This window comes from Tenebrio molitor, chromosome X, assembly GCF_963966145.1.
Source record: "Tenebrio molitor chromosome X, icTenMoli1.1, whole genome shotgun sequence".
Lineage (NCBI taxonomy): Eukaryota > Metazoa > Arthropoda > Insecta > Coleoptera > Tenebrionidae > Tenebrio > Tenebrio molitor.
The window spans coordinates 279,402-304,676 of NC_091055.1; the positions used below are offsets into that span (position 1 = coordinate 279,402).

At 34.8% G+C, this 25,275-nt stretch overlaps 1 protein-coding gene across 3 annotated transcripts in view; it reads right to left on the bottom strand.

Moving 5' to 3' along the window:
- LOC138139911 (Kv channel-interacting protein 4-like) overlaps positions 1-25,275 on the bottom strand; it is a 104,276-nt gene that overhangs the window by 37,957 nt on the left and 41,044 nt on the right. Inside the window, exon 3 of one of the 3 annotated variants that reach the window (XM_069060497.1) lies at positions 16,015-16,044. The exons of the other annotated variants lie outside the window; for them this stretch is intronic. Coding sequence (XP_068916598.1) covers positions 16,015-16,044 — 30 coding nt within the window. The remainder of the gene's footprint in view (positions 1-16,014; positions 16,045-25,275) is intronic. 3 annotated transcript variants of the gene reach the window in all.

The following is a 25,275-nucleotide window of genomic DNA, read 5'->3' on the forward strand; positions in this document are numbered from 1 at the left end:
TAGTGTAGCCTTAAATAAGTTGAAGGATCGCCGTGCCAAGTTTAATTATTATACGCTGAATCATTATTGCAACTTATCATGCTATAAAAGATAAATAGTGCTAAAAATAAAGCAGTATTGTGGTGTCTTCTTAAATCCGTTCGCCTTAATTTGAGTGGCGTATTAAAAAAAAAGAGTGTGTGCCGACAAAAGTGAAAACTTCAATGATGCTCATCATTGATTTTAAGTAATATGTATAAGTATGCCTGTATATTATATGATATAAGCCATTCAAAAAACGACATTTTTGACATTTCGAGTTTCTCAAAATGATATAATCAATGATAATCTTTTGAAATTTGGGTCGGTAATGGGATGATTAGGTCCTATGTACAGCCAATTAAAATATTAGGTGGTTAGTACTTATGAAATAAACTAAAAAATTTACATATAAAATTGCAAATGACAGCAAATGTCACGGGAATTTTCTAAATAAGTTATACGTACATATCATTATAAATTATGGTAATTGTTCACTTTAACTACTTCTGGAATTTTCGCGTTTTTTCTGGCTAGACAGCCTCAGGACGTCCTCTTACATCGTTTCCCACCAGTCAAACCTTGTGCAAATGAAAATTTTCCTTACCCTTTAGTTATACTAAGACTTGACGCGACCTTGAAACATAACAAGAAAAAAAAAGGTATTTGCACAAGGATTGAATGATGGGACACGATCTAGGAGGACGCCCTGAGGCTGTCTAGCCAGAAAAAACGCGAAAATTCCAGAAGTGGTTAAAGTGAACAATTACCTAAATTATATTATTATGAATGATAGTATGTACTTGGAGGAATCAGGAACAACGGGCTTGTGATAACTAAAATACGAAATAAATACTTTGGATTGAAATCTATTTAAATATCCAAAATACATACGGTGGAAATTTCAAGCAAAACTATCACAATCACAACTGCGGTTAAAATCTAACCTAAAAATTTGACGGCGCTAATACAACTCGCAGCTTGCTCTAATCGCACATGGAGAATTATTAAATACTACATCGATCTGTGAACTTATAATGTTTGTCGTGTCTTTATCGTTACTTTACTTCTGCACCGAGCTCGCTTAAACTTAGCGACACAATGAAAACAAAAACACAATAAAAATTTGGACTTGGAGTGACGACGCATAGCGGCACAGCTGACTGTTTCTCGCTCGCTCGGCTAAACTCGGCTTCTCCGAACTCACTCGAATGAGCCTTTCACCTTTCACTTCGGACCGTGATGTGATGGATGCTGTGACAGATGAAACCAATTCACTGCCCGGGAATTATAGTATGAGGTGCGCTTAAAGAAGTTTTCACTTCAAAAATAGTTCAACCACGCCTGTGACATAACTGAAAACTCTCCTGTCATAATGAGGGTTGGCATGATTCAAGTATCTACAAAGCATAACAGTCAAGTCATCGCTGTTAAAATTGGATGGAATTAAGTACCTGGTGGCAATTATTTGATGACCTGGACAAATATTGTTCTAAACCACTTTCCGCATTTGTATATTTACGTGTTTCGGAGAATACATCATTCCACCGGTTAGTTGTTACAGAGGTCTTATCAGGGCCATGTATGTATACGTCTAGTGTATATCAATACAGTTGGCCATGGACAGTTCATAGTTGCGCAATTTTGAAAATTGTCAAGTCAATGTGCAATAGTATAAAAAAATAGTAAAAAAAAATTGAAATGCACCCATATGAAATGTCATACAAATGTCAACTCTATCCCACCCACACAGTTGTCAGAGAAATTTTCGTACATAGTTGCCATAATCTATAGTTCTCCCAGAGCTGCAGCGGTTTTATGGCAGGGTACCATTGTATAAACGTTAACAACACCGACAATAGGTTTAAACCGCAAGTACAACCCCTAATCGTAAATTCGTCCAAGTACTACCCTGTAAACTGACAGGTATAGAACGAAAATGATGATTGACAGGGGTCTGTTTATGTCGCGTATCGGCATCTCAACAGGCGTAATAATTACTATTGCCCTGCCATAAAACCGCTGCAGCTCTGGGAGAACTTTACTCTGCTTGACCACTTAGTAGCATTCAATTTAGAGTTAATTGTGAAACATATTTTTTAGCACTTCCCAACGCCTTGTAGAATCAGAAAAAAAGTGTAAAGTTCCTGTACAATAGAAAAAAAAAGTTGTTGTTCAACGTGTTTTTGCATAATAAGGTATGCTATACAGGGTGTCTCAAAATTCGCGAATTCCGAATTCAGAGAGTGGTAGGGAAGAACCCAGTGGAGCTCGAAAAATATTTAGAAAAAAAATTACAAAGATTTAAGATTTTTTTACTCCAAAGTAAAGCTATTCTTTAAAAAATTGTTTTACTTTATTATTTTCCACAATCATCTACACCATAAATAAGAATAAACACTGAACTTTTTTGCCTGTATTTGAAGAAAACGCAGTTCAAAGAATGCACCTTCAGACCAATGTATCTTTGTGGGGAGAGTCCTGATTTTTTTTTTATTTCCATATTTGGACTACTGAAGTGACCCCCTACAACGCTCTGAATTCGGAATTTGGGAATTTTGAGACACCTGTATATATGTATGTATAACTCGGAAAATGCTAGACAACAGATCGCAAATTACGGTACAATAAACTGGTTACCACTTAATTAAACGTTTGGGCGTAAATACGAGTACATATAAAAATTAATGACAGTTTGCAGCTGGAGTTAAGGACTGCGACTGTTACGTTGCTCCGAAGATTTGCATTTAGGCGTCAATTTAAAATAATTGTTGCAATAAAGCCGGGGTGTTTTGGAAGTCAGTCAGAATTCGTCGGTTACACTCATTAACAAATCGTTAGTGTAACGAAATTTTTTAATTAAACCGCACTGATTTATTGCATAAAAATTGGCATTCGCTTTGGAGTGCATTAAATGGTTGGAATAAATTATGCCAAAGACACAATAAAACGGGATGAAAGCTTCACGTGAAGTAAAAACATTTCCAACTATTTTAAGGAAGTGAACCTCGAGGGATGCGATATTACAATTTATGTGGACGTAGATTAAATTGTTTAGTGCACAATGTTTAATCGCACAGGCTTTATTAAGATGGAGGTAATAAATACATGGGACGTGCATAATTTATCGGATTTTACCCATAATAATGGACTTGCAGTCTATTTTTAAACGCTTTATGCCAGTTCGCATTAACTTTATCTTTAACTTTAACGCAGCTATTCATTAACAACTTGTAGGGAAGTAGAGCATCATCCTTGGATGTCTAATTTAATATAATGCAGTATGTTTTAGGAACATAAACAGTGATTTACGTGCTGCGCTCGTTTGGCGGCAACGCAGAAAACCCACCTTAAGAAAAATGCCACCACCGAATTTACCGCGACTTATTAAGATTTTTTTTTAAATTCGTGATAATGTCGTCGGTAGTTTTTCGTCGAGTGATCGTACAATAGTTATTAATTATTATTCCTGAAAATAGCTAGAAAAGTGTGGTAAATCGATAAAATCGTCGAGACCTGGCTCTCATAGTCATGAATGTTGACGAAGAAGTTCGACTAGATCAAAGAACGATCGGCGTGCTTGAACAAGTGATGAATGAAAGTTTGGAGACGTATAAAGCATGCTTGGGCAATCGGGGGTGGAGAAAATGCAAAAAATTTAAAAAGTGGATATACCCATGATGCATCAAGTCCGCGTGGTAATCACGTATGAGCGAGGACAAAGCGTCGCGACGCACAATACTCCCAACCGACCGACGCCAGAGTACTAACAGCTCCCTGAAGGAACTAGCAGCGCAACGTTATCGCGCATCATTACATGACGGTCTGCGAACTAGAATCTACAGCTGCTGTGTCGTTTATGCCCTTTATACAGTTATACCATTCAGCTTCCATTGCGTAATTTTCCCATGCGGACATCTTCATTTCCTAATTACACTTCTCTATTTGGAACTATTCACTTCTATAGCATGGAACACACAATCAATCAACTCGCGGTCGCAACTTCTACTCGACTCCCCACACATCCTGAGAGTCGGCAGCCCGAGTATTAAAAAGGACGGGAAATGCGGCATCTGCACGTCAAAATTCAATCCCGCTCAATCAAAAATTTGCTCGATTAATTTGGCCTAGTCGAAACAAAGGACAAATCCCCCTCGCTCCAGTTTCTAACTAATTTAAATTTTGCCTGACGTTGCGCTCATGTTACAAAACATGTACTAATCATATCTACGACTTTGGGGAATAAGACTTCCACAACGACAGCGGAAGTTTTATTTATCATGAGAACTTTTATACATCTTGAAACGATTACTGCGAAATTGTGATTCTTAAACTTGAATTTTAATCTAATCGCTTTATGCAAAAGGAGTCTCCACAAACGCATCCAATTTCTTGACGAAATCTACAGGGTATAATCAAAATACACGGAATAATTTTAACCATGAGCTACTGGCTTCATGTAGAACTCGGAAAAAATATTTAAAAAATTCTATGTCAAAAAATAAATTGACATTTAATTGTATATCATGTTTTATAAAACATACACTAATGCAGTTTCCTTGTTTTCAAGCATATTTCCTAGAGGTTACGTCGCATTGGCGTACATTTTATAAAATATGATATACCTACAAGGGTGTATTTTAAAAAGATGTGCCGAAATTTTACCTACGAGGTCGTGGGACAACGTAGAAGACTAAAAGCAACTATAAAAAATTGTACCTCAAAAATTAAATGTCAATTTATTTTTTGACATAGAATTTTTTAAATATTTTTTCCGAGTTCTACATGAAGCTCGTGGTTAAAATTATTCCGTGTATTTCGATTACACCCTGTATAGAAGATGCATTAAATCTGCTAATAAGCCAGCGAAATAAAAATCTGTACTATAAACATGGTACACAATTTAAGCAAACAATTTGAAAACAATAAAAATCAACGGGGAGCTTTAACAATATCGCAAGTTTCACATCAGAGTTCTTTCAATTAATGAAGTGAGCACGTTATCAAATTATATCCGTCAGAAAATGTATTCTCGAAGAGGTTAGCTACTCGTACCTATTACCTTTATTTTATCTTTTCTTAAAGGTTTCTCGGAGTGTGAGATTTGTAAAAAAAACCTATAGCGATTTAAGTGTATCGCAAGAGAATTCTTTTCAAATTTTGAAAAAATTAATAATGACGATAATGATGTAATAAATAGCAAAATTTTGAAGTGTTTTATGAATAAAGTCGTTTTATACATAATCTTACAGGAAACAGTCACAAATGTGTGAAATAGGTGAACTTTCCTCCGACGAGACAAACATCAACTCCTCTACGAGTGACACTTTAATGCAAAAACCTGATTTCAAGCATTTTAACTGAAGTTTCCACTAAATATTTAAACTACCGACTACCAAATTGACACAAGAACACGGTCAGAAAATCGCAAAATTATTCATATTTGCCATGTTAAGTCAAATTTTAACACGAACAGACTCGCAAAAATGAATGAATGAAAATCATAATTGAATTACCTGGACATGTTGTAAGAACTTGTGGGTACGTCGAAGTTAACGCACATCAATAGAAACAAATATTTGATCAATTTTCAAACATGTATAAGGATTGAATCGACTCGACAGGCGTGAATGTAGTCTATCGGTTATTAAATATCAATTTAATAAATTAATGAATTATGTTATTCATCCATCATTAAATCCGATCCTTTCACATTTAGTAGGTAATGAATTTGTTAAACTGGATAGTTAGACCAGTACAAATCGTGTCTTATCTTTAACCCGGGATGATAAATATAAATATTCTGCTATGAAAGATGTTAAGTAGCAGTAAAATAGATCTGAAGAATTTTTCTGTACATTTGCATAAAAGGTTCAACACGAGGTCTTAAAAGAAGCATAAATTAACTCTTTAAGCAACCTCACTGAGAATTTGTAATGTATAAAATGGAAAATACATACAAGCTCATTTGGAAATATCTGTTCCGAAGATGAGTAAGTGAACCCCAAGCAATGAGGGTCGATGCTGGAAATCTCGGATTACGTTGTCTAACGTATATTAGGGGAATCCTTTCAACTTGTGCCTTATCATCGGCTTTAGATCTTCAAATTATTAGTCTGGTTCTGGTAAACACTTTCTATATGTGATCCCATAAATAAAACTCTAATGGACTTGGAACGGGCGACCTGGTAGGCTCTTCAATGGCCTATCCTTCCAGGAAACACCTCATCTAGATAGGCTTACGCAGTCTAAGGGGCAGCCTGTTATGATCATAAGCTGTCAACGGGTTTATTTTAGACAACTGTTGTAACAAGTAATTTTTTAGTTTAAATCTGGCCAATCATAGAACAGGTTTAGTGAAGTACCATATTGTATTGTAATCAATCAAAATATAGCTAAGTTAATTTAAGGAATATTTAAAAGCAAGTGGCCGAATAGATAGATAAGATCTATTTCTTTTATGGATATTTTAAACATTGCAGATAGAGATTTAATATAATAGTAAGTCAATGCGAGTAACAACAACCTCGTCCTCGAGGGAATAAGCTCCTGTATTGAGCTTTCGAATATCTAAAAGATATTTTTTTTAATTATTTTATTCAAAGCTCTTACGATAATTACGAGGGGAAAAGAAGGAAGCTTTTTAATCGGGAAGCCTTAGTGTTAGAAGATGCAAGCATACTACACGAGTAGTAAACACCCAAAAGCTTGCAGAGAATTTTAGTACATATAATCTGTCAATAAGTTCACAAAATATGGATTTCATTTAAGTAACGAATAGTTCGCAATCGATTGCAAGTATGGATAAGTGTATCATTAAATCCATTTGTGAAATAGACTTTTTGCTGATTTACGAGCACGTTCTTTGTTACACTGCAAAATTTCATGCCAGTGTAATGTGAAGAGTACAAGCTTGATCGCTGTACTCTTGGGAAACTCGTTAAATATTTTAACAATACCCACATGTAAAAATAACCACAAATTTAAAAATAAATGCGATCTTACCTTCAACGCGATGCCGTCAAATCAAATTATTCGTGTGCTTTAGTGTTATACTCGTACTATGCAATTGGCAGCATTATATTTAATTGCCAGAAGTTACGCAGTAACGCAGCAACATTTAATGAATCTACACACAGCGTGAGTTCTAGTAATTAACACCTGTGACTGAAATGTAGCCAACAGGGAGGCCAGCGTGACTGCTGAATCAGGAATGAAAAAATTGCAATCGCAGGACTAGGCAATGAGGAAAAGTGCTGGTCCTAGTCCGGCCTTTAGTGAATTTAAAGATGAATAAATGAGGAGCTGGAAAAGAGGAATTCATGCTGACGACCAATATTGACACTTTGCCAAATGTAGTCAAAAAGCTCGATCTCGTCCGTCTATTCTCTTAATTGTCATACACGGATAAACAGCTGTAAGCTTACGACCAACGAGATAGACAGATGGTCCAAGATTTTGATTTTCGTCGTGTTAGGTTGATACTGGAGATGATTTATTTGGGCGTTTTGTTTTTCACACTCGATGATATATTTCAATTTTTTGTGTAGTAACCGAACCGCTTCGACACCTGCGATTCAATTCATCTGACGTTAATCACTAATCCCTCGCAATTATGTTATAGCGTGAAAGGGTCGTTTTTCAAACTGGCATTTTTCCGATTAAAACTTAATCGACTGGTTAAGCCGTAAAATCAAACGTATTGGTGAAGGTCAATTTTATTCATGAAATTTCTCGCGCGCCTCGGATTTGCTTTTTATTTAGTGCAGAAGCAAACTTTTAAAGGGTTTAGTTAAAAGTTGGAGTTTCAGTTTGTTTGCAAACAATGGAATTTTTACGCGACGCTTCACTGCACCGTCTTCCCAAATCCCCACAGGAAATGCTGCTAATTCGTAAATAAATACCGGATTTTTTTGGCCACGTCCAGATAATCCAAACAAAACCTCATGGACCTATATTTAAATTGTGTGTGCACAATAATGTTGTGAATCATCTCTAATGGAGAAACACGTGTTGAGGTACCACCGAGATGAAAAATATTCAAGTGCACTGAAATACGGTCACGAATCCAGATCCGTGTACATACGTGAAACAGAAAATTGAATTAAATGTAGTGAAAAATTCTAGAAGATGCTGTTATTGAAAGTTGTACAGATATTTTAACCACGAGCTACTAGATTCATGTAGAACTCGGAAAAAATATTTAAAAAATTCTATGTTAAAAAATAAAATGACTTTTTTTTTGAGCTACAATTTTTTTAAATTGTTCTTAGTTTTCTACGTTGTCCTACAACCTTGTAGGTAAAATTTCGGCGCATTTTAAAAATACACCCTGTATATCATGTTTTATAAAATGTACACCAATGCGAAGTAACCTATAGGAAATATACTTTAAAACAAGGAAACCGCATTGGTGTACGTTTTATAAAATATGATATACAGGGTGTATTTTTAAAATGTGCCGAAATTTTACCTACGAGGTTGTTTGACAACGTAGAAGACTAAAAGCAATTAAAAAAAATCATAGCTCAAAAAATAAATGTCATTTTATTTTTTAACATAGAATTTTTTAGATATTTTTTTCCGAGTTCTACATGAAACCAGTAGCTCGTGGTTAAAATATCTGTACAACTTTCAATAACAACCTGTATGTGCCCATCAAGAACTAGGATTTTATAAAGATTGCAACTGTGGTCGAGTACTTGTCGAATTAAGTATGTACATCTAGGTGTTACAACACTTTTGTAACACGAGATAATTTCGAGAATAACATCACTGACAACGTCGATTATTATCTGCATAGAGCAATATTTGTGGTTGTGTTAAAAAATAACAGCGTCTCAGTTGGACAAAACTCGAAAACTTCAAACTACAACTTTAACGTTAACTCAAAAACGCATGCGGAGCGAGGACAAATTAACTTTACGTTATAAATGTGAGAGTGTGATGCATTTTGTTGGTCCGACAGATGCATAGTTTTTGTGGTGAAGTTTTCAATATCGCAACATCCAAATGAGTTTGGTGGAGATCGTGGAGTTTTCTGTTAAAAGTTGGACAAATTTGAGTGGAGTCACTTTAATTGTCAAGTAAAGATGAATTTTAATCAAGATAGTGGGACAACACGACAAGAACAGATCCAGACTTGAAACATCTCCATTCCATCTAGTCAGTAAGCTGCCAAATTCGAAAACTTCGTGTTTATCTTAGCAGCCATTTTTAAACTTGTTGCAACAAAATGAGAGTAGGTGAGGCGGAATATCGAACGTGATAAATTTTCTTTGATTGTGGAAATATTGCGGCAGAAAGTCGTATAGCAAACTCCGCCTCCTCGTTTTCTATTAATACCTATATTTATTATTTGATTATACTAGTTAATTAATTGAATGTTTGGCCGAATTGATTGGGCGTTATGATAGATTGGCCAGGCCCCGCTAGTCCCAACCTCGGACTCTTTCATCCTTCCAATTTAGTTGAAGCAACTGCCAATTTCAGTAAACTGTAACATGCAAGCCGAGCGTTAATTTCAGTTCGTGATTTAGTCTCAATTCCTCTGTATATTAAAACAATGGACCTAACCCTCGCACATCAAAACATCACGACACATGTTCCATTAAGGAAGCAATAATATTATGTAAGATAGAGGGTAATAGTTCCCAACGGTTCTCGTTTCAACTTTATCAATTATCATTTATATAGTTGTTTTTTTATTGTAATGTGCGCTTTTTGTCCAATCACGATTCCTTTGTGTGAGCCGAGCCATAAAGCCTAATGAAAAAAGTTGGCCGAAGTCCGTCCGATGATTTGTCTTCCCATAATAAATCAGTCGATTTCCAGAAATCAGACTCGATCTTTTTATCAATCTGAGGTACGCTGGTACGCAGTAAATCAGAATTTAGTGCGACTAAAGTAGTCGAGTCAAGGAAGTGCAAAAATCGCTAAAACTTCTTAATCCTCAAGAACAGCTCAGATTTTGATGATTTTTTTTTTTAATATTTGTGTTCATATACCTATTACATATTTGAAATCAGAAACATTTTGCTGGGGGCACATAAATATTTCTATTGTTTAAACAATAATTTTGCTATTTATGGAAAAAATTAATTGAGATTTGGAATGACATCTGTCTCAAGTTGCCAACATAAATTTTCACATATTGGTAGCACCATGCACTGCTGTTAAACGTCAAAAGTTGACGCACGTCATGTCGACTTCTTCACGGACGACGCTCATCGGACTATAATTAAAAAATGTAAATGTAAAATGTTATTGTGATTTGGTGTTAATTAAATGATTCACAGAATAAAATTACGCAAGAACAATAGGTACACAAACTTAACCTCACTTATAAATGACACATTTTCGGGCCATTAATGGCATTTTACTCCAAGAGGCAGTAATCGTAAAGCCTAAACACATCGTTCTACTAAAAAAAATGCTAACCAAAAATCTTGCTATTTTTATTAAATTCTGGAGGTTTCATTCATTTTTCGATAAAGCCTGTGACGTCAAGATCAAAAACAATTATGTTCTAGATGGCAATGCCTGGCGCTTCATTTTAACGCACTGTTGCCAGATAGTCAGCTCCATTATTGCCAAGTCGCATGATAAGAATTATAAAATTCTCGTCGGGAAATGAAACGACAAAAATATTCGCTGTTTCTCCGACTAATAGAGAACTCGGATGCTTAAAGAGTTCGTCGTATGGACAGTTAATGACAAAAAGCTGACTAAATCGATTGATTATGTATGAGTGAACACCAAAAAAAAAAAGTTCAAAAATTATGGCGTGCAAAAGGGCGTTATTCAAAATTTTCGAGTTACGTAGCTTATCGGATAGCCGATGTTCAAGTATTTTTTTGGTAGAAACTTTGTAACATTTTCTGTAGCTATTTGGTTGTAAAAAAATAAACAATTTTCAAAGAAGCATTAGGTCTTATGGGGAGAATAAAATTCAAATGCCTGTATCTCCGTTCGACGCTCGTCAAAAATTCGTTAATTTTGCCGTGTTTTTACGTTTCTCACTCCATTGCTTGAAAACTAAGCCTCAAATGGAAAAAATGTATTCTTTAAGAATTAAATACCGATATTCTCTGATTACGATGGTGTTTATTGTTATAATTTTGAGGGAATATTAATCAAGTTATGATTAAAAAACTAACGTTGCAACAAAATCTCTAAGCGATTAGAAATACAAACAGAACAGAACAGAGAGGTACGGGAGGGTGATCGCGGTTTGCGCTTATTAGCCCTATAAGATTTTGTTGCAACTTTAGTTTTTTAATCATAACTTGATTAATATTCCTTCAAAATTATAGTAACAAACACCATCGTAATCAGAGAATATCTGTCTTTAGTTCTTAAAGAATACATTTTTTCGATTTGAGGCTTAGTTTTCGAGCAATGGAGTGTGAAACGTAAAAACACGGCAAAATTAACGAATTTTTAGCGAGCGTCGAACGGAGATACAGGCATTTGAATTTTATTCTACCCATAAGACCTAATGCTTCTTTGAAAATTGTTTATTTTTTTACAACCAAACGGCTACAGAAAATATTACAAAGTTTCTACCAAAAAAACACTTGAACACTGGCTATCCGATAAGCTACGTAACTCGAAAATTTTGAATAACGCCCTTTTGCACACGACAATTTTTGAACTTTTTTTTTTGGAAGTTCACCTATACATGACCAATCGATTTAGCAAGGTGTCAACTTTTTGCCATTGACTGTCCACATGACGAACTTTTTAAGCCTCCGAGTTCTGTTAGTCGGAACGCCAGCCCATTTCATTTCGAAACGAGAATTTTATGATATTACGTAGCGTTGCAGATGTGGCAATCACGGAGGTGACCATTTGGCAACAGTGCGTTATAACGTCCCGCGACAAGAAGGAACAGAAAATCTAATCTCTGAATATTTGTATCGGAACGGTTCATCGTTTATTATATGGATCATAAACTACTCGTATTGCTCCACTCTTTTTGTTGTCTTTATTTATAATTGTTTCCCAAAAGTCTCCTTATTGCTATTTAAAAACTGGTTTAAATTTGTTTTCGTTGAGTAAGACATTATTTCTTTGTGGTTTTAAATTGTACAATTCTTTATCATCTGGTGATAGAGTCATTAACACATCAATATCATCCGTTTTACATTGTCCAATAATATTATATACCTATGTAGCGACGATTTAGTCGTTTTCCTCATTCCATTCTTCTTACTTATGGGCCTTACATTAAACATTTTTAATATAAGGGATGATACGTTTTGAAGGAGATTATAGGAATAGTATATTTCAAACCAAGGTAAGAAAGTGCTTTCTTGCAGACCGCAGGCAAAGATTATAAACCGAGCCGTAGGCGAGGTTTGTAAGTGCCCAAGGTCTGCAAGGGCACTTTCTTAACAAGGTTTGAATACTATTTTTTCCTTACCGGCACAACTTCGTTGAAAAAAGTCAAAAAAAGATGGTTATATTCCCGATTAAAACGAAAATTTTGAGAATTGAATAGTAGGCTGGGTTATTTGTTTAATTAACTTGTCATCGCATTTGAAGATTTGACGTTTGTTCGAAAATTTGATATAAACAGGGTAAAGTAATCTACCTACCTAGCTTATCTGTTTATTTTCCAGATTATATGATTGATCTACCAACTTGCTTTATTGAATTGGCTTTCATTTATCAATAACTTATTTCACTTTCGACACTTTTGACATTTGTATTTTGGTACAGTTTTACCATAAACATTTCATGATTAACTTTCTTATCTTAGCGAGAAAGTTGAATTTTCTCACCTCAAATGAGGTATCCACAGCCTACATTTCTAACCGGTAGGGAAAAAAATCTTTTATGTTTATATGTGAATTTTGAATTTTGAATGTTGAATTACATATCCATTGTGCTGTTTAGTACAAGTAGGTACAGGTAGTAGTGCCAAAACTATATGTAAAAAATATACGTATAGGTACGTAACGCATACGTATTTCTCGATTCTCATTGTACCGCATTTTTATGTTGTAAAAATTTTTTTTAGAAATGCTAACTGAACAACTACTTTTTATACTAGAGTTTCAATATAAAATATTCCCTTTGGAATAAATATCGTGAAAAACTGAATTTTTTCCATAAATAGCATAATTATTGTTTAAACAATAGAAATATTTATGTGCCCCCACCAAAATGTTTCTGATTTCTAATAATATACATATGAAAACAAATATTAAAAAAAACATCAAAATCGGACCTGTTCTTGAGGATTAAGAAGTAAAAACCTTCATTGACTCGACTGAAGGTACATGTTGAGATTTGTCGAAAAATCATTCATTAATAGTTAATTAGATGAAAGTGAATACACTTCAACAAGTTTCCACTTGAGTCGAACAATTTAATTTTAATTTAACGTATGAACCGTTTCTGATCTAATTAGACGAAATGGTTTTCATCAAGTCGTTACAGGCGCTGTACTCGTATAACAGTTTGTCGAGATCATGGACACCAACTCCACGAGACATTTTTGAACCGACTCGTAATTCCGCTTCCAAAGTCATATTTTAAACATCGGTGTTCCACAGACAAATATGTGCACTTCTCTATTTATTTTGCTTTGTGTAAATTGAAACAGTCTCGCTAATGAGTAATGACACAATTGTCGTTTTTATACAGTATACAGGGTGTCTCAGCTAAGATTTTCGAACCTAATATCTCGGTTATTTTCCAACGGATTTTTATGAATTTTAAAATGCAGATATTTTATTTTACATTAAAAATTACATTTTTTAACTTGAGGTAATTTAATTATTACTAACTGAACCTTCACCGTCTAAAATATCTGTATTTTAAATTTCATAAAAATCCATTGGCAAATAACCGAGATATTAGGCTCGAAAGTCTTAGCTGAGACACTCTGTATATTTAGCATTTATTCCTAGTCATCTTCTTACTGACCAAATTAATGAATTTTTCAAAACCATCCTGATTTCACTGCTTTGACCCAGCATTCCATAAAACAACAGTCAAAAGCTAATCCAGACAGATCAGATTGTACAAATTGAATCTACTCTTGTCGTATGGGGGAGCGTGCATTATTCCGTTGAGATGCGAAATTTTTCAACGTACTACATAAAATCTGGCGAATGTCAGTGAATGTTCCGTCTCACGAACTAATGATTAACAGGCGCCGACTGACCAGATGGGTAAGTGGGTGAAGACCCACTAGACCCTCCATAATGGACAGTATGTACCCCCAACCCCCAACACTTCTAAAGCGACAGGGTAATAATGAAGCTCACGTTAAATCTAAACTAGAAGGCGCTCTAAAGTTGTGTCTATAAAATTTAACACAAACAAACAACGGGGGTCCTGTTTTTCGAATGCCGCATGTCCTATTTTGGAGAATAAGATCAACGATGAATCCAAGACTTTGTTATTTCTCCATTTTCCGCTTCACATTTTGCTACACAAATGTTTCCAATATAATTTGAGTTGAAGCCACATTATTATTACTTAAAATCAATTACGAGCGTCATAGAAGTTTTCACTTTTGCTCTTAAGCACACACTCTTTTTTTTAAAGACAGTTTGGGAGCGTATCGGTGTGGGCCCCGTTAAGAAAACTCCCATCCGATCTTTCCTTTGCCAGTTCTCCCCTGTTAATTGGTGTCTTTAACCGCGTTTGTCTTGGCAAAAAGCGTCGACAGTTTCTTGGACGGCGTAATCAGCTTGTTGGGTTTAGATCTGAAGTTAAACGGACGGCGTACTTTTCTCAAATTAATTAACTGGCAAGCTTCAGCTGACCGGTTAAGCAGTAAGTGTTAAAATGTGAAAACAATCTGATTAATAATAATTAAGGTGGCGGCACTGTTGTTTCCCTGAAAAGAAAGAAAACGCGAGGAGGTTTATAATTAGAGTGGTTAACCGATAAAAGGGTCCTGCTTAAATCTGAATAATCCATAATCGGATAAAATACAGGCGCACTCGAAAATCTAGCGAGTTGTTTAATTTTTTAAGAAATTTCTCAACTAAATGAACGCATTCGTGGCAAACCACCGGTAGAGGTAGTTTTATTCAGCATCTTGTATCCCCGCCTATTACCATAAGTATTATACTTCACAAGTTTGTGAATTTTTTATCGGGTTCCTGACAAATAATGCAAGAAGTTCATTGTTAGGTTCCAGACTCACTAGCGGATCCGTTTCTTGTCGATTAGAGCCGGGTCGATGGTGTTTGTCTCGTGAATGATATCACTTTATGATTTAATCGGATCAGAAAGGTGTTAAACTGACTGCGGCTTTCCGAACTGATTGCATTTAACTAACGCCTAATTCTGAATCTAAACACTGAGGTAATTTAATACGGACGTTAACCGCAATATGCATCACTGCCAATATTCCTCGCATCCAACCAACCGAAGGGACACATATCAAAACCGGAACACAGATTAAATGAAATTATTCAATTCATGCTGGCAATTAAATGTCAACACATTGTCGTACTTTATTAGATTTGTAATCCCATTTACTTCACGCAATATCGCTAAATTCGACAAAGCACCAGGGACTAGTGAAACACTAAATACTCCACATTCACTGGTTAGAATTGTTAGAATATTTTACCAAATAACTGTTCACTAGTGAGGAGTGAATGCAGAGAATGGTGTATGGACAGGTAGAAAACAATAAACATATCAGAGTGGATAATGTAGCAGTGGACATAGACCGAACATCGAATTACATCCAGATAGTCAGGCAAAAACATAAAACATGACACAACATTCATCTCGGCTGTGTAGATTTTGACACTGTCAGACTTCACCTCCAGTTATCAACTGTCATGTTGTCTTCCTTGCATGCTTCAACCAAGTCTAAGAAGAGCGCTTCTTCATATTTGAGTTCACGTGCAAATGCTTGATAAGTTGCAAGTTTAAAAACAAACACACGAATATGTTTTAGTACCCGTTTTAAACATATAATACTTGACCATCTAGAACACCTGCAACACAACTTACTTTTTTTGGTGACGTTACAACTCCTTTGTTCTGCAACAAAAATTTAGATACTCTTCAAGACACTTTCCGATATGTGTTTTGTGCAAGTAAGGTCAGTTCAACTGTATTTGGAACAGTACGAGCAAAAAAGTGACCAAAGTAGATCCTTTTTTTCTGATTGCGCGCAAATTTACTCTGATTTGTTTTTTGCTCGTGCATGTTTGATTTTTCCAGTAGTAAAAACTGTAGAGCGTGGAAAAATCATACAAATAAGCTTCTACATCTCTAAGAAAAATTCGTTCTGAGAAACTTACGAAGTGTTGTCTTCAGAAAAACTTTGGTATTAGCAGTCAAAAATCTACTAAATAATAGTTGTCTAGGAACATGCGGCATTGTCTCAGGCTCTCCAAAATACAAGGAAAATTCTACAAATTTAAACTATTTGTAAAGAGGGCTAGAGAGTTTGACACTACTTTATAGGAATTTACATTTGAAGGTGCTTAACTCAAGTTAGGACAAATTTGCACGTGCACATTATTTAAACTACTCAAGGTAAATCTAACATTCAGATTCACGATTTCGCAATGACGTCTATTATCTGGATCCATTTTTCAATAAATTGCCACATGTGAGAGATCAGTCTGAAATTCATTTTAAAACGGTGAAAACCATAGTATTTTTCAATATAAAACCCACATCGCTGCAATAAGACCGCAGTGTTTAGCAAAACTATATTCTGAATTACCAAGACAAGTTATATTTCGGGTTTCAAAGCTTTTTTGTCTTTCTTCTCAGGTGATGCGTTTATTGGTTTTTTGTTTCTTGATTAAAGACAGTTTTTACTTTGGTCAACGGTTGAAATAAAAAAAAAATTGAAACACATTTTCGAGAGAATAGAACTCAACTGTCATGAACTCTGGATACTGCATAGAGTGATGGCGTACCTATTCATTTATCTATAGTTGGTTCTTGGTCCAGATGAAATAGTTCGATTACAAAGTTCAAGATAAAATATTTTGACATATAACTGCTCGTATTTTCGTAAAATTTCAACATTCATTGGTTGATTTCTTGCAGTACAAAATTTGATCAGGCCATTTTCCAGTTCAACAGATTTATAAGTATAAGTGATTTAAGCGCTTAAGATAATTAATGGTTTTATATAATAATACGTAGAGTTATTAAATCAGCATTAGCTGTGAAGGCTATATATGTACATGTAAACATAATGATAGATATATGTATTACAAAGCTGTTATTGAGGCTTTTGGCAATTAATAATAATACGTCAACTTGGAATAATATTCGCCATGAAAGAGATATTATGAACAAACAATTAATAATCTGAAACATGACACCGATTTACGACTCCGATGAATGATAATGACAAATAATTTGTTGTAACAATAAGAGAATAATGTGATATGAAAAATTGATGAATCGGTTGATACATACGAAAATTAAAGGAAATAGCTCGATAAAAAATGTCGAGTCATTAACAAAATAAATAAAGCTGAAAGGAGTTACATATCATCGGAAATTGGTAATGTAAGAATCGATACTGTATACAGTATAATATAAGAAAGACGCATCGCGCCAAAAATTCAGCAAGTACGCAACCCCACGAGCGTGTCATCAATGTACTTGCTGCAAGGGCTGCGAATATGTTTTCATTTAATCCGTATCTGCATATTTGTTGGCTTGTTGAGTGTCCACGAGAGAAAAACAAATTTGATTCGCAGTTGTAATATGCAAATATTGTAAAAATTAGTGTGGACTCAACAACAAAACGAGATAAACAAGACGGAGAGAGAGAATATGGTATTTAGTACTCGAGTCTGGTTTTCTCTGAAAGGGTGGATTTGACCACCGTTTTGGGGATGTGGTGGACAATGTGCGATAAACACAGATCAGATCCAAATTGAAGAACGGAAACATTATGGTCCACGTCGACCTTTTTCCTTTTCTCGCTCATCTAGTCTTCCTTTAAATTTGTACAAACAAAGATCCCGTCGTCGATTATAATCCTGCTCTAGTTGAATCGATGTTTCCATAAATTCTGTTAGGTTCATTTGAGCGTGAATTTTAATTTACGGCACGGTTAATTTCGCAGGACACTTCGACAGGTGACACCCTCTCTCTATATATAAAAAGTTCAATGTCACTTTTCGTGTAAATAAGGGTAAAACTAATATCACCATGACGATTATTCAGCTCCAGTATGATTTCGTTTTCATTAGACAAAATCATGGAATATTTTTGTAGACAAGTGGAGATTTTTAAGTCGATTAATTAATGCTGACTGGTTTGCAAACCGAATACGATCAAATAAAAATATTGTAGACTAAACTTTATTTCCCAGATCGAATCAACAAGTTATCAAACTTCCATTTTTCAACAAAACAATTCAGTCAAAGTTTTCAATGCGGCAGTGTTGTTTAACAAGTATTTCAATAAATCTCACATCTAAAAAAATATAAAGTAAGTATGTGTGTTTGAAAACACGACCTATTTGAATATAGTTTTCAGTTCAAGCAGATTCGATCTCATTATACAGTTATTTTTCTTTAAAATTAAACTTAAAGAGAAATTTATATTTTGCATTTTTTATAGAAAGGAAAATATAGATTAATAAAGTTAGTGAATTCCTCTGTTGTTCCTAATAACGAAATTATGAAATTTTTATGTTTCTGGAATTCCGACAATAAATAAAATGTTAACTTGAGTTGCTTGTTATAAAACTCCGAATTTACAATACTACCGCATATAGTAATCTACAAAATGTTACGACTTGTGTCAACGTCTCATAAAATAAAGCAATTAAATCATATATCACTAATAGTTCAATTTTTATGCTGTTTATGCTGTGTTTATCTTTTAGCACAAAATTGCGATCATCCTACCTTGATGGTACTTAACTCTGATTGGTCACGTTTAGGACGTCTTTTCTCGATTATCGCTTGAGATAGGACTTTTTTCTTTAAAATTCTCGTTTTGTCTGGGGAGGCGGTTCTGGGATACCTGTATATTATAATACACCATGCAAAACGTTATTTCATACACTTTAATGAAAACCTTAAAAATAATGCTTGCATTATATCGGGTGTTTTTTTCAATTTCACCTCGTAGTAGGCGTTGAAGAGTCGATTGTGAACGCACCACCCGTCAATCTGTCAATTCTGTCCTATTATCAACTTAACCTGAACCTCACTTTTTGGGTTGGTGATAAACAATAAATTTTCATCAAATAAACTTTTATTAATTACTAATTACAATAAACAATTTACAATAAGTGATCAAAATGGCCACCGTCTTCATCCAGGCACGCTCGAACTCTTCACCCAATTCCATTTGTGACATTTCTTGACACAGGGTTAAAGTTATTAATTTCATTAATTTTTTCCACTATTATGTGCTGCAATAATTCATCCAGGTTATCTATAGGCTGCTGAAAAATGGAGTTTTTTAAATACGACCACAAAAAGAATCTGGGAGGATAAGGTATCGGTGTGTTCCGATGAATAATCCGCTCGTCGAAGATCTCTCCTATTAGATTTGGTGTCTTGCGTTGTGTGCGCAGTGGCTCCTTCTTGTTGGAAAAATCTGAGTTTATCATCATGTAGATGTTCGAAAAAGGGTTGTAAGATTTCTTCTCGATATCTTTGTGTGTTCAAAGTGTCTGAAACCATTTTGTAAATGTTTCAACAAATAAACTCTTTTGTCTTACTTTTTTTTACCTTCAAAAAACTATGGCACAAGTATTCTACGCCTTGAAATGGCCGCCCACACTCCAATTTTTTGAGGATCTCTATCCTAAAATTAGGCTTTTCTGAAATTCATCTGTGAAGAAAGTTTTTTCTAATAAGTCGTCAACGAAAATTGTCATAGTGCAACACAACGTTCGGAAACTCCTTGGGAAATTCTTGAAAACAATCTTGGATTGAGTACTGGCATACTCCATGAACTCGACGGCCGTTCCTAATGTAACAATCGAGCATGAACTTTTTTTTAAAACCATTTCACGTTCTGAAAAAGTTGAGTATTTACTTAAAATTATTAAAACATGCAGTGTACCGTACTTACATATTTTACTAATAGTCGAATGAAGCGCAAAAATCACTAAAACTTCTTAATACTCAAGAACAGCTCCGATTTTGATGATTTTTTTTCAAATGTATGTTTTTATATATTATTTAAAATCAGAAACAAAAAGCACTATAATGTAAATATTACAAACAAAATAATTGTTTCGGTAGGTCTTAGGCAAAGGCCGAGCGCGGGGAACAGAGCGGTGCGGGAGGGTGATCCTAGTTTGCGCTTATTAGCCCTAAGAGATTTTGTTGCAACTTTAGTTTTTTAATTAAAACTTGATTAATATTCCCTCAAAATTATAGTAACAAACACCATCGTAATCAGAGAATATCTGTCTTTAGTTCTTAAAGAATACATTTTTTCGATTTGAGGCTTAGTTTTCGAGCAATGGAGTGAGAAACGAAAAAACACGGCAAAATTAACGAATTTTTGGCGAGCGTCGAACAGAGATACAGGCATTTCAATTTTATTCTTCCCATAAGACCCAATGCTTCTTTGAAAATTGTTTATTTTTGTACAATCAAACGGCTACAGAAAATATTACCAAGTTACCATCAAAAAAAAGATTTGAACATCGGCTATCTGACATGCTACATAAGTCGAAAATTTTGAATAACGCCCTTTTGCACACGACAATTTTTGAACTTTTTTTTTTGGAACTTCACCTAGACATGACCAATCGATTTAGCAAGGTGTCAGCTTTTTGCCATTAACTGCCCACACGATGAACTTTTTCAGCGTCCGAGTCGGAAAGCTAGCGAATAGTTTTGTCATTTCATTTCGACGAGAATTTTACGATACGTACCGTTGCAGATGTGGCAATCACGGAGGTGACCATTTGGCAACAGTGCGTTGTAACGTCGCGCGACAAAAAGGAAGGGAAAATGAAAAATACTCGTACCTAATCTCTGAATAATATGTATTTGTGTAGGAACGGTTGATCGTGTATTATATGGATCATAAACTACTTGTATTACTCCACTCTTTCTGTTGTTTTTATTTATAATAGTTTCCGAAAATTATCCTTATTGATATTTAAAAACTGGTTTAAATTTGTTTTCGTTGATTAAACTCGCTGTTTAGACATTATTTCTTCGTGGTTTTGAATATGCAGTACAATTCTCTATCATCTGGTGATAGTCATTAATAAAGTAACATTAACACATTAATATCCTCTTGTACAACAGCTACATGAGGAAAGATCAGCATCACTTTCTGCTTGACTACGCTGAAAATTATTTTCAGTCAGTTTTTTGCAAAGAACATTAGATTTCACAAAAATCGGTCCATAAATAACCTGAAAGTCTTAGGTGGGACACCTGTATAAAAATTCTAAATATTTCTCAGCTCTACAATCTTAAAATATTATGCAGCAAAATCATGTAAATTTCTGTACTTATAACAAGAACCAATGGGTATGTCTGAGGGTTGACTTCCCTTTCCCACTGTTCATTTCTAGTTTTAAATTAGTAAATAGTATTAAATTTATCATGTTGTCCATGTTCATCCTTCAATGGTAATAATAGTCGTTGTACACAATTGTTAGTTGTTACAATACCAATACAAAACATAATAATTATTCATTTATACAGGGTGCGTTCTAAAGAACGCCGCAAGCTAGATCTCCCTTATTTATGGCTCTATATGAATAAAACAAAAACTGGAATAAATCATTTTAAAAACACTATAAGCACAAAATAGATTTTTTTTTCAAAAAGTCATTCAAGGTCAGATGATAGTCAACTTTGTTTTTCAAATACCTTGGTATAAGGTACCTGATCCAAATAAGCCCCACCTAATTTTTGTTTTCAAATATCGGTTAGTAAAAACAAGTAAGAAATTTGGATGCGGGTTCTAAATGAAAGTTTATTCTATTCCTAACATAATAGCATAAACATATAAATAAAAAAAATAATAACAAAGAAGTTATTCCTTTTTCAAAAAACCATTGTTTGTGGGCCTTATTGCTTACAATGTGCTTAATAAGGCCCACCCATTAAATTTTCGATAAAAGTTAATAAAACATCATTTGCCTCTAGAATACTTAAATAAAAACAACTTTCACTTGCATGAACCACACAAATAATCCAAATCATTATCTTTTATTAGGCCTATACAAGCTTCGTGGTACCAAACGGAACAATTCTTGCACATACGCATACTTATCATTTCACAGGTGTCATTTCAGGGACGATACCAACTTCCCTTATTTGATTTTCTGTCAAAATAATAATTCAAGAATAAAGCCCACTACGGTGTTAATAAGGCGCACTCCTTTGCCGGGCCTTATTAAAAGCAGCTCACATTAAAGGGTATAAGATATGATACGAAAAGAAGCTAAAAGCAGATTTGAAATAAATGCATGCAATGAAAAAGAACTTTCCAAGGAATACTGCAATGCTATTTTCAAACAGAAATTTGTGGTAAATACCTTAAAATCTTACATTTACTTTTCCCACTTTTTAACAACACTGGTGGGTGAACTTTGCAATGTTGTTTTACCGCGAAATTTGAACATATCTGGTACGGTCATTTGTACGAATTTTATGCACTCATGCTAAACGAAGCCCTTATGTTGTCGTATATTTGGAGATTTCTATAACTAAGTCAATATCATTAGTGGGCCTTATTTTCGAGCGGGCCTTATTTGGAACAGGTACCTTATGTATATTTTTATTCCGATTTTGAAAGAGATTATTTTTCTGAATCCAATGCCATATGCCTCATGACCTGATCTGACCTGACCTGACCCGGAGCGACCCGGAGTCTGATTTCTCATTCTATCTGCACATCTCAAGTATCAAGCTACGTTTTGCGACCTGTAAATTACGATATTTTAACCTCTTTCTTTAATAAAATGGTCTCAATCCACATTCAGTGTTTTGTTTATAGAAGGGTTACGCGTCACACTGTACTCTGTAGTTTTAACTAGACATGACAGTTGACAGTCAATAACGCGGTCCTTCATTCATATTCGGATTGCTCTTGTAGTTGTCGTAAATCCTGAATGTATTTGGGCGTTTATCTTGTCCGCTCTGTTATAAGCTGATGTCGCCAACTTATGTCTTGTGTTCTTTCTAAATATATTAACACCCCCGAGTCGGTCCGTTGTAATTAATAAATTATAGAGATATACGTGATTCTAGTTTAAATTTGTGAATTTCGACGGAAAGCTCCGATTTTGCGGTCATTGGGAAAGCTCCATGTTCTTACATAGACGTGTAACAGCGGATAGAGTGCATTTAGCGACTCACAGCCACATTAAAGAGGTTACGTGTACATATACAGTGCATTTTTTTTAACTGTTGCCATAGGGAATTGCATCGTAAAACTGTTAACTTACTATCGGACAGAATACAATTCAATATCCTAAACTGTCGAAAAAGTTGTGAAAAAAATATTTTCTAGTGCGCCGGAATGATAGTACGTCGAGCGGCCGCCAGAATAGCGTCCCTGTCGGCTCAACCAGCACCTGACCATCTCCACTTTTGACTTTTGTCACTTTCAAAATAGCGAGATCTCCTGGAGGCTATGATTAAATTAGCTTTTGGAAGGCAGAACATGTAAACATTTATTTATTAAAAAAGACAAAACGTTAACGCACAAATAACTCAACAAATTAACAGAAATTATTAAAGGAAATGTTCAGTGTTTTCCTTCGACTGCTAGACAATGTCCCAAGCGATCTTGAAAATTTATTCGCTTGTTATTCTTGCCCTTAATTCCTCCACAGTTTCTGGTAGACCTCTTATGCGTTTTTTTAACTGTCGCCGTAGGTTATTGCATGGTAAAAATTATAACCTCTGTGAACTTATGACTTATGATCCACTGCAGATTTGGTGCAAATTTTTATTTTTGTAATAAATCATTAATAACACTATGTAATGCATACTGTTTGAACATCGAACGACAAACAGTTTTATTTTACTAATTTTACTCTTCAAAGTTGAAATTAATTAACGTAAATAATTTGACAAAAAACGTAGTAGGCGATATGGGAACAAAAATTAGGTTTTATGTTTTAATTTATTATTTATTTTAAAAATAACCTCGAGGAGATCTCGCTATTTATTTTTTAAATGAAAGTGACAAAAGTCAAAAGTGGAGATGGTCAGGTCTCAGGTGCTAGTTGAGCCGACAGGTACGCTATTCTGGCGGCCGCTCGACGTACTATTATTCCGGCGCGCTAGAAATATTTTTTCACAACTTTTTCGACAGTTTAGGATATTGAATTGTAATCTATCCGATAGTTTAAAAAATCTTCCAACTTTGTTCCAAAAATGGTTTGAATATTTTCATCAGAACAAAAGTTAACAGGGGGTACAAGTTTTACCATGCAATTCCCAATGGCAACAGTTAAAAAAAATGCACTGTATAAGTGTATACTGAAGCACTCGTTATGCCCCAATAAAATTCATTTTTAATCATATTACCTACCACAACTTTTCAAAAATCTGGTCGTGCAGTAATTACGCGTTTGTCCGGGATACAGCCGCAGTTTATAAAAATGCTGTAGTCAGTTAAATTTTCTGCAGCATCAGAATGCGCGGCCATCCTTCAGCCTATCTCTGGAGACAATCAGTTACCGACACAAAAACCGAAACTAATCGAAAGATGTAGTTATCCATCTCGTACCCATTAAGACATCGGCTGGAATATAAAATTAGCGTTGAGAAGCTGGTTTGTCCGTGGCCCAGTTCAGGAATGGATACTGAAATTCATTTTGGCATTTCCATTTTCGATTTGCAGTTTACAGTGTGCGTCACAAAAACGACAAATGTTATTGTCGTCATGGACCGCGAGCACGTTATGGCTCATGCCTGACAAACTGGATTTTTTACCCTGCATCTCTGCACAACTTCCTTGGGATAATAAAATAGGCAATACGTCGGGGTTTATTGCGTAAATAAAGAAAAAAATCCAATCCGAAAATTACATCGTCAAAAGATATTTAGATATTTTTTTAATGCAGTTGTACCCTTTATACATGGTGTATCAGCTAAGACTTTCGAGCCTAATATCCCGGTTATTTTCCAACGGATTTTTATGAATTTTAAAATGTAGATATTTTAGACGGTGACGAATGAAATTCCATTAATGCAATAACCCAAGTCTTAAAAAAGTAATTTTCACATGCCTTTTTAATATGTTGAATCACTTTATTAAAAAAATTGAGTCAATACAAAATGC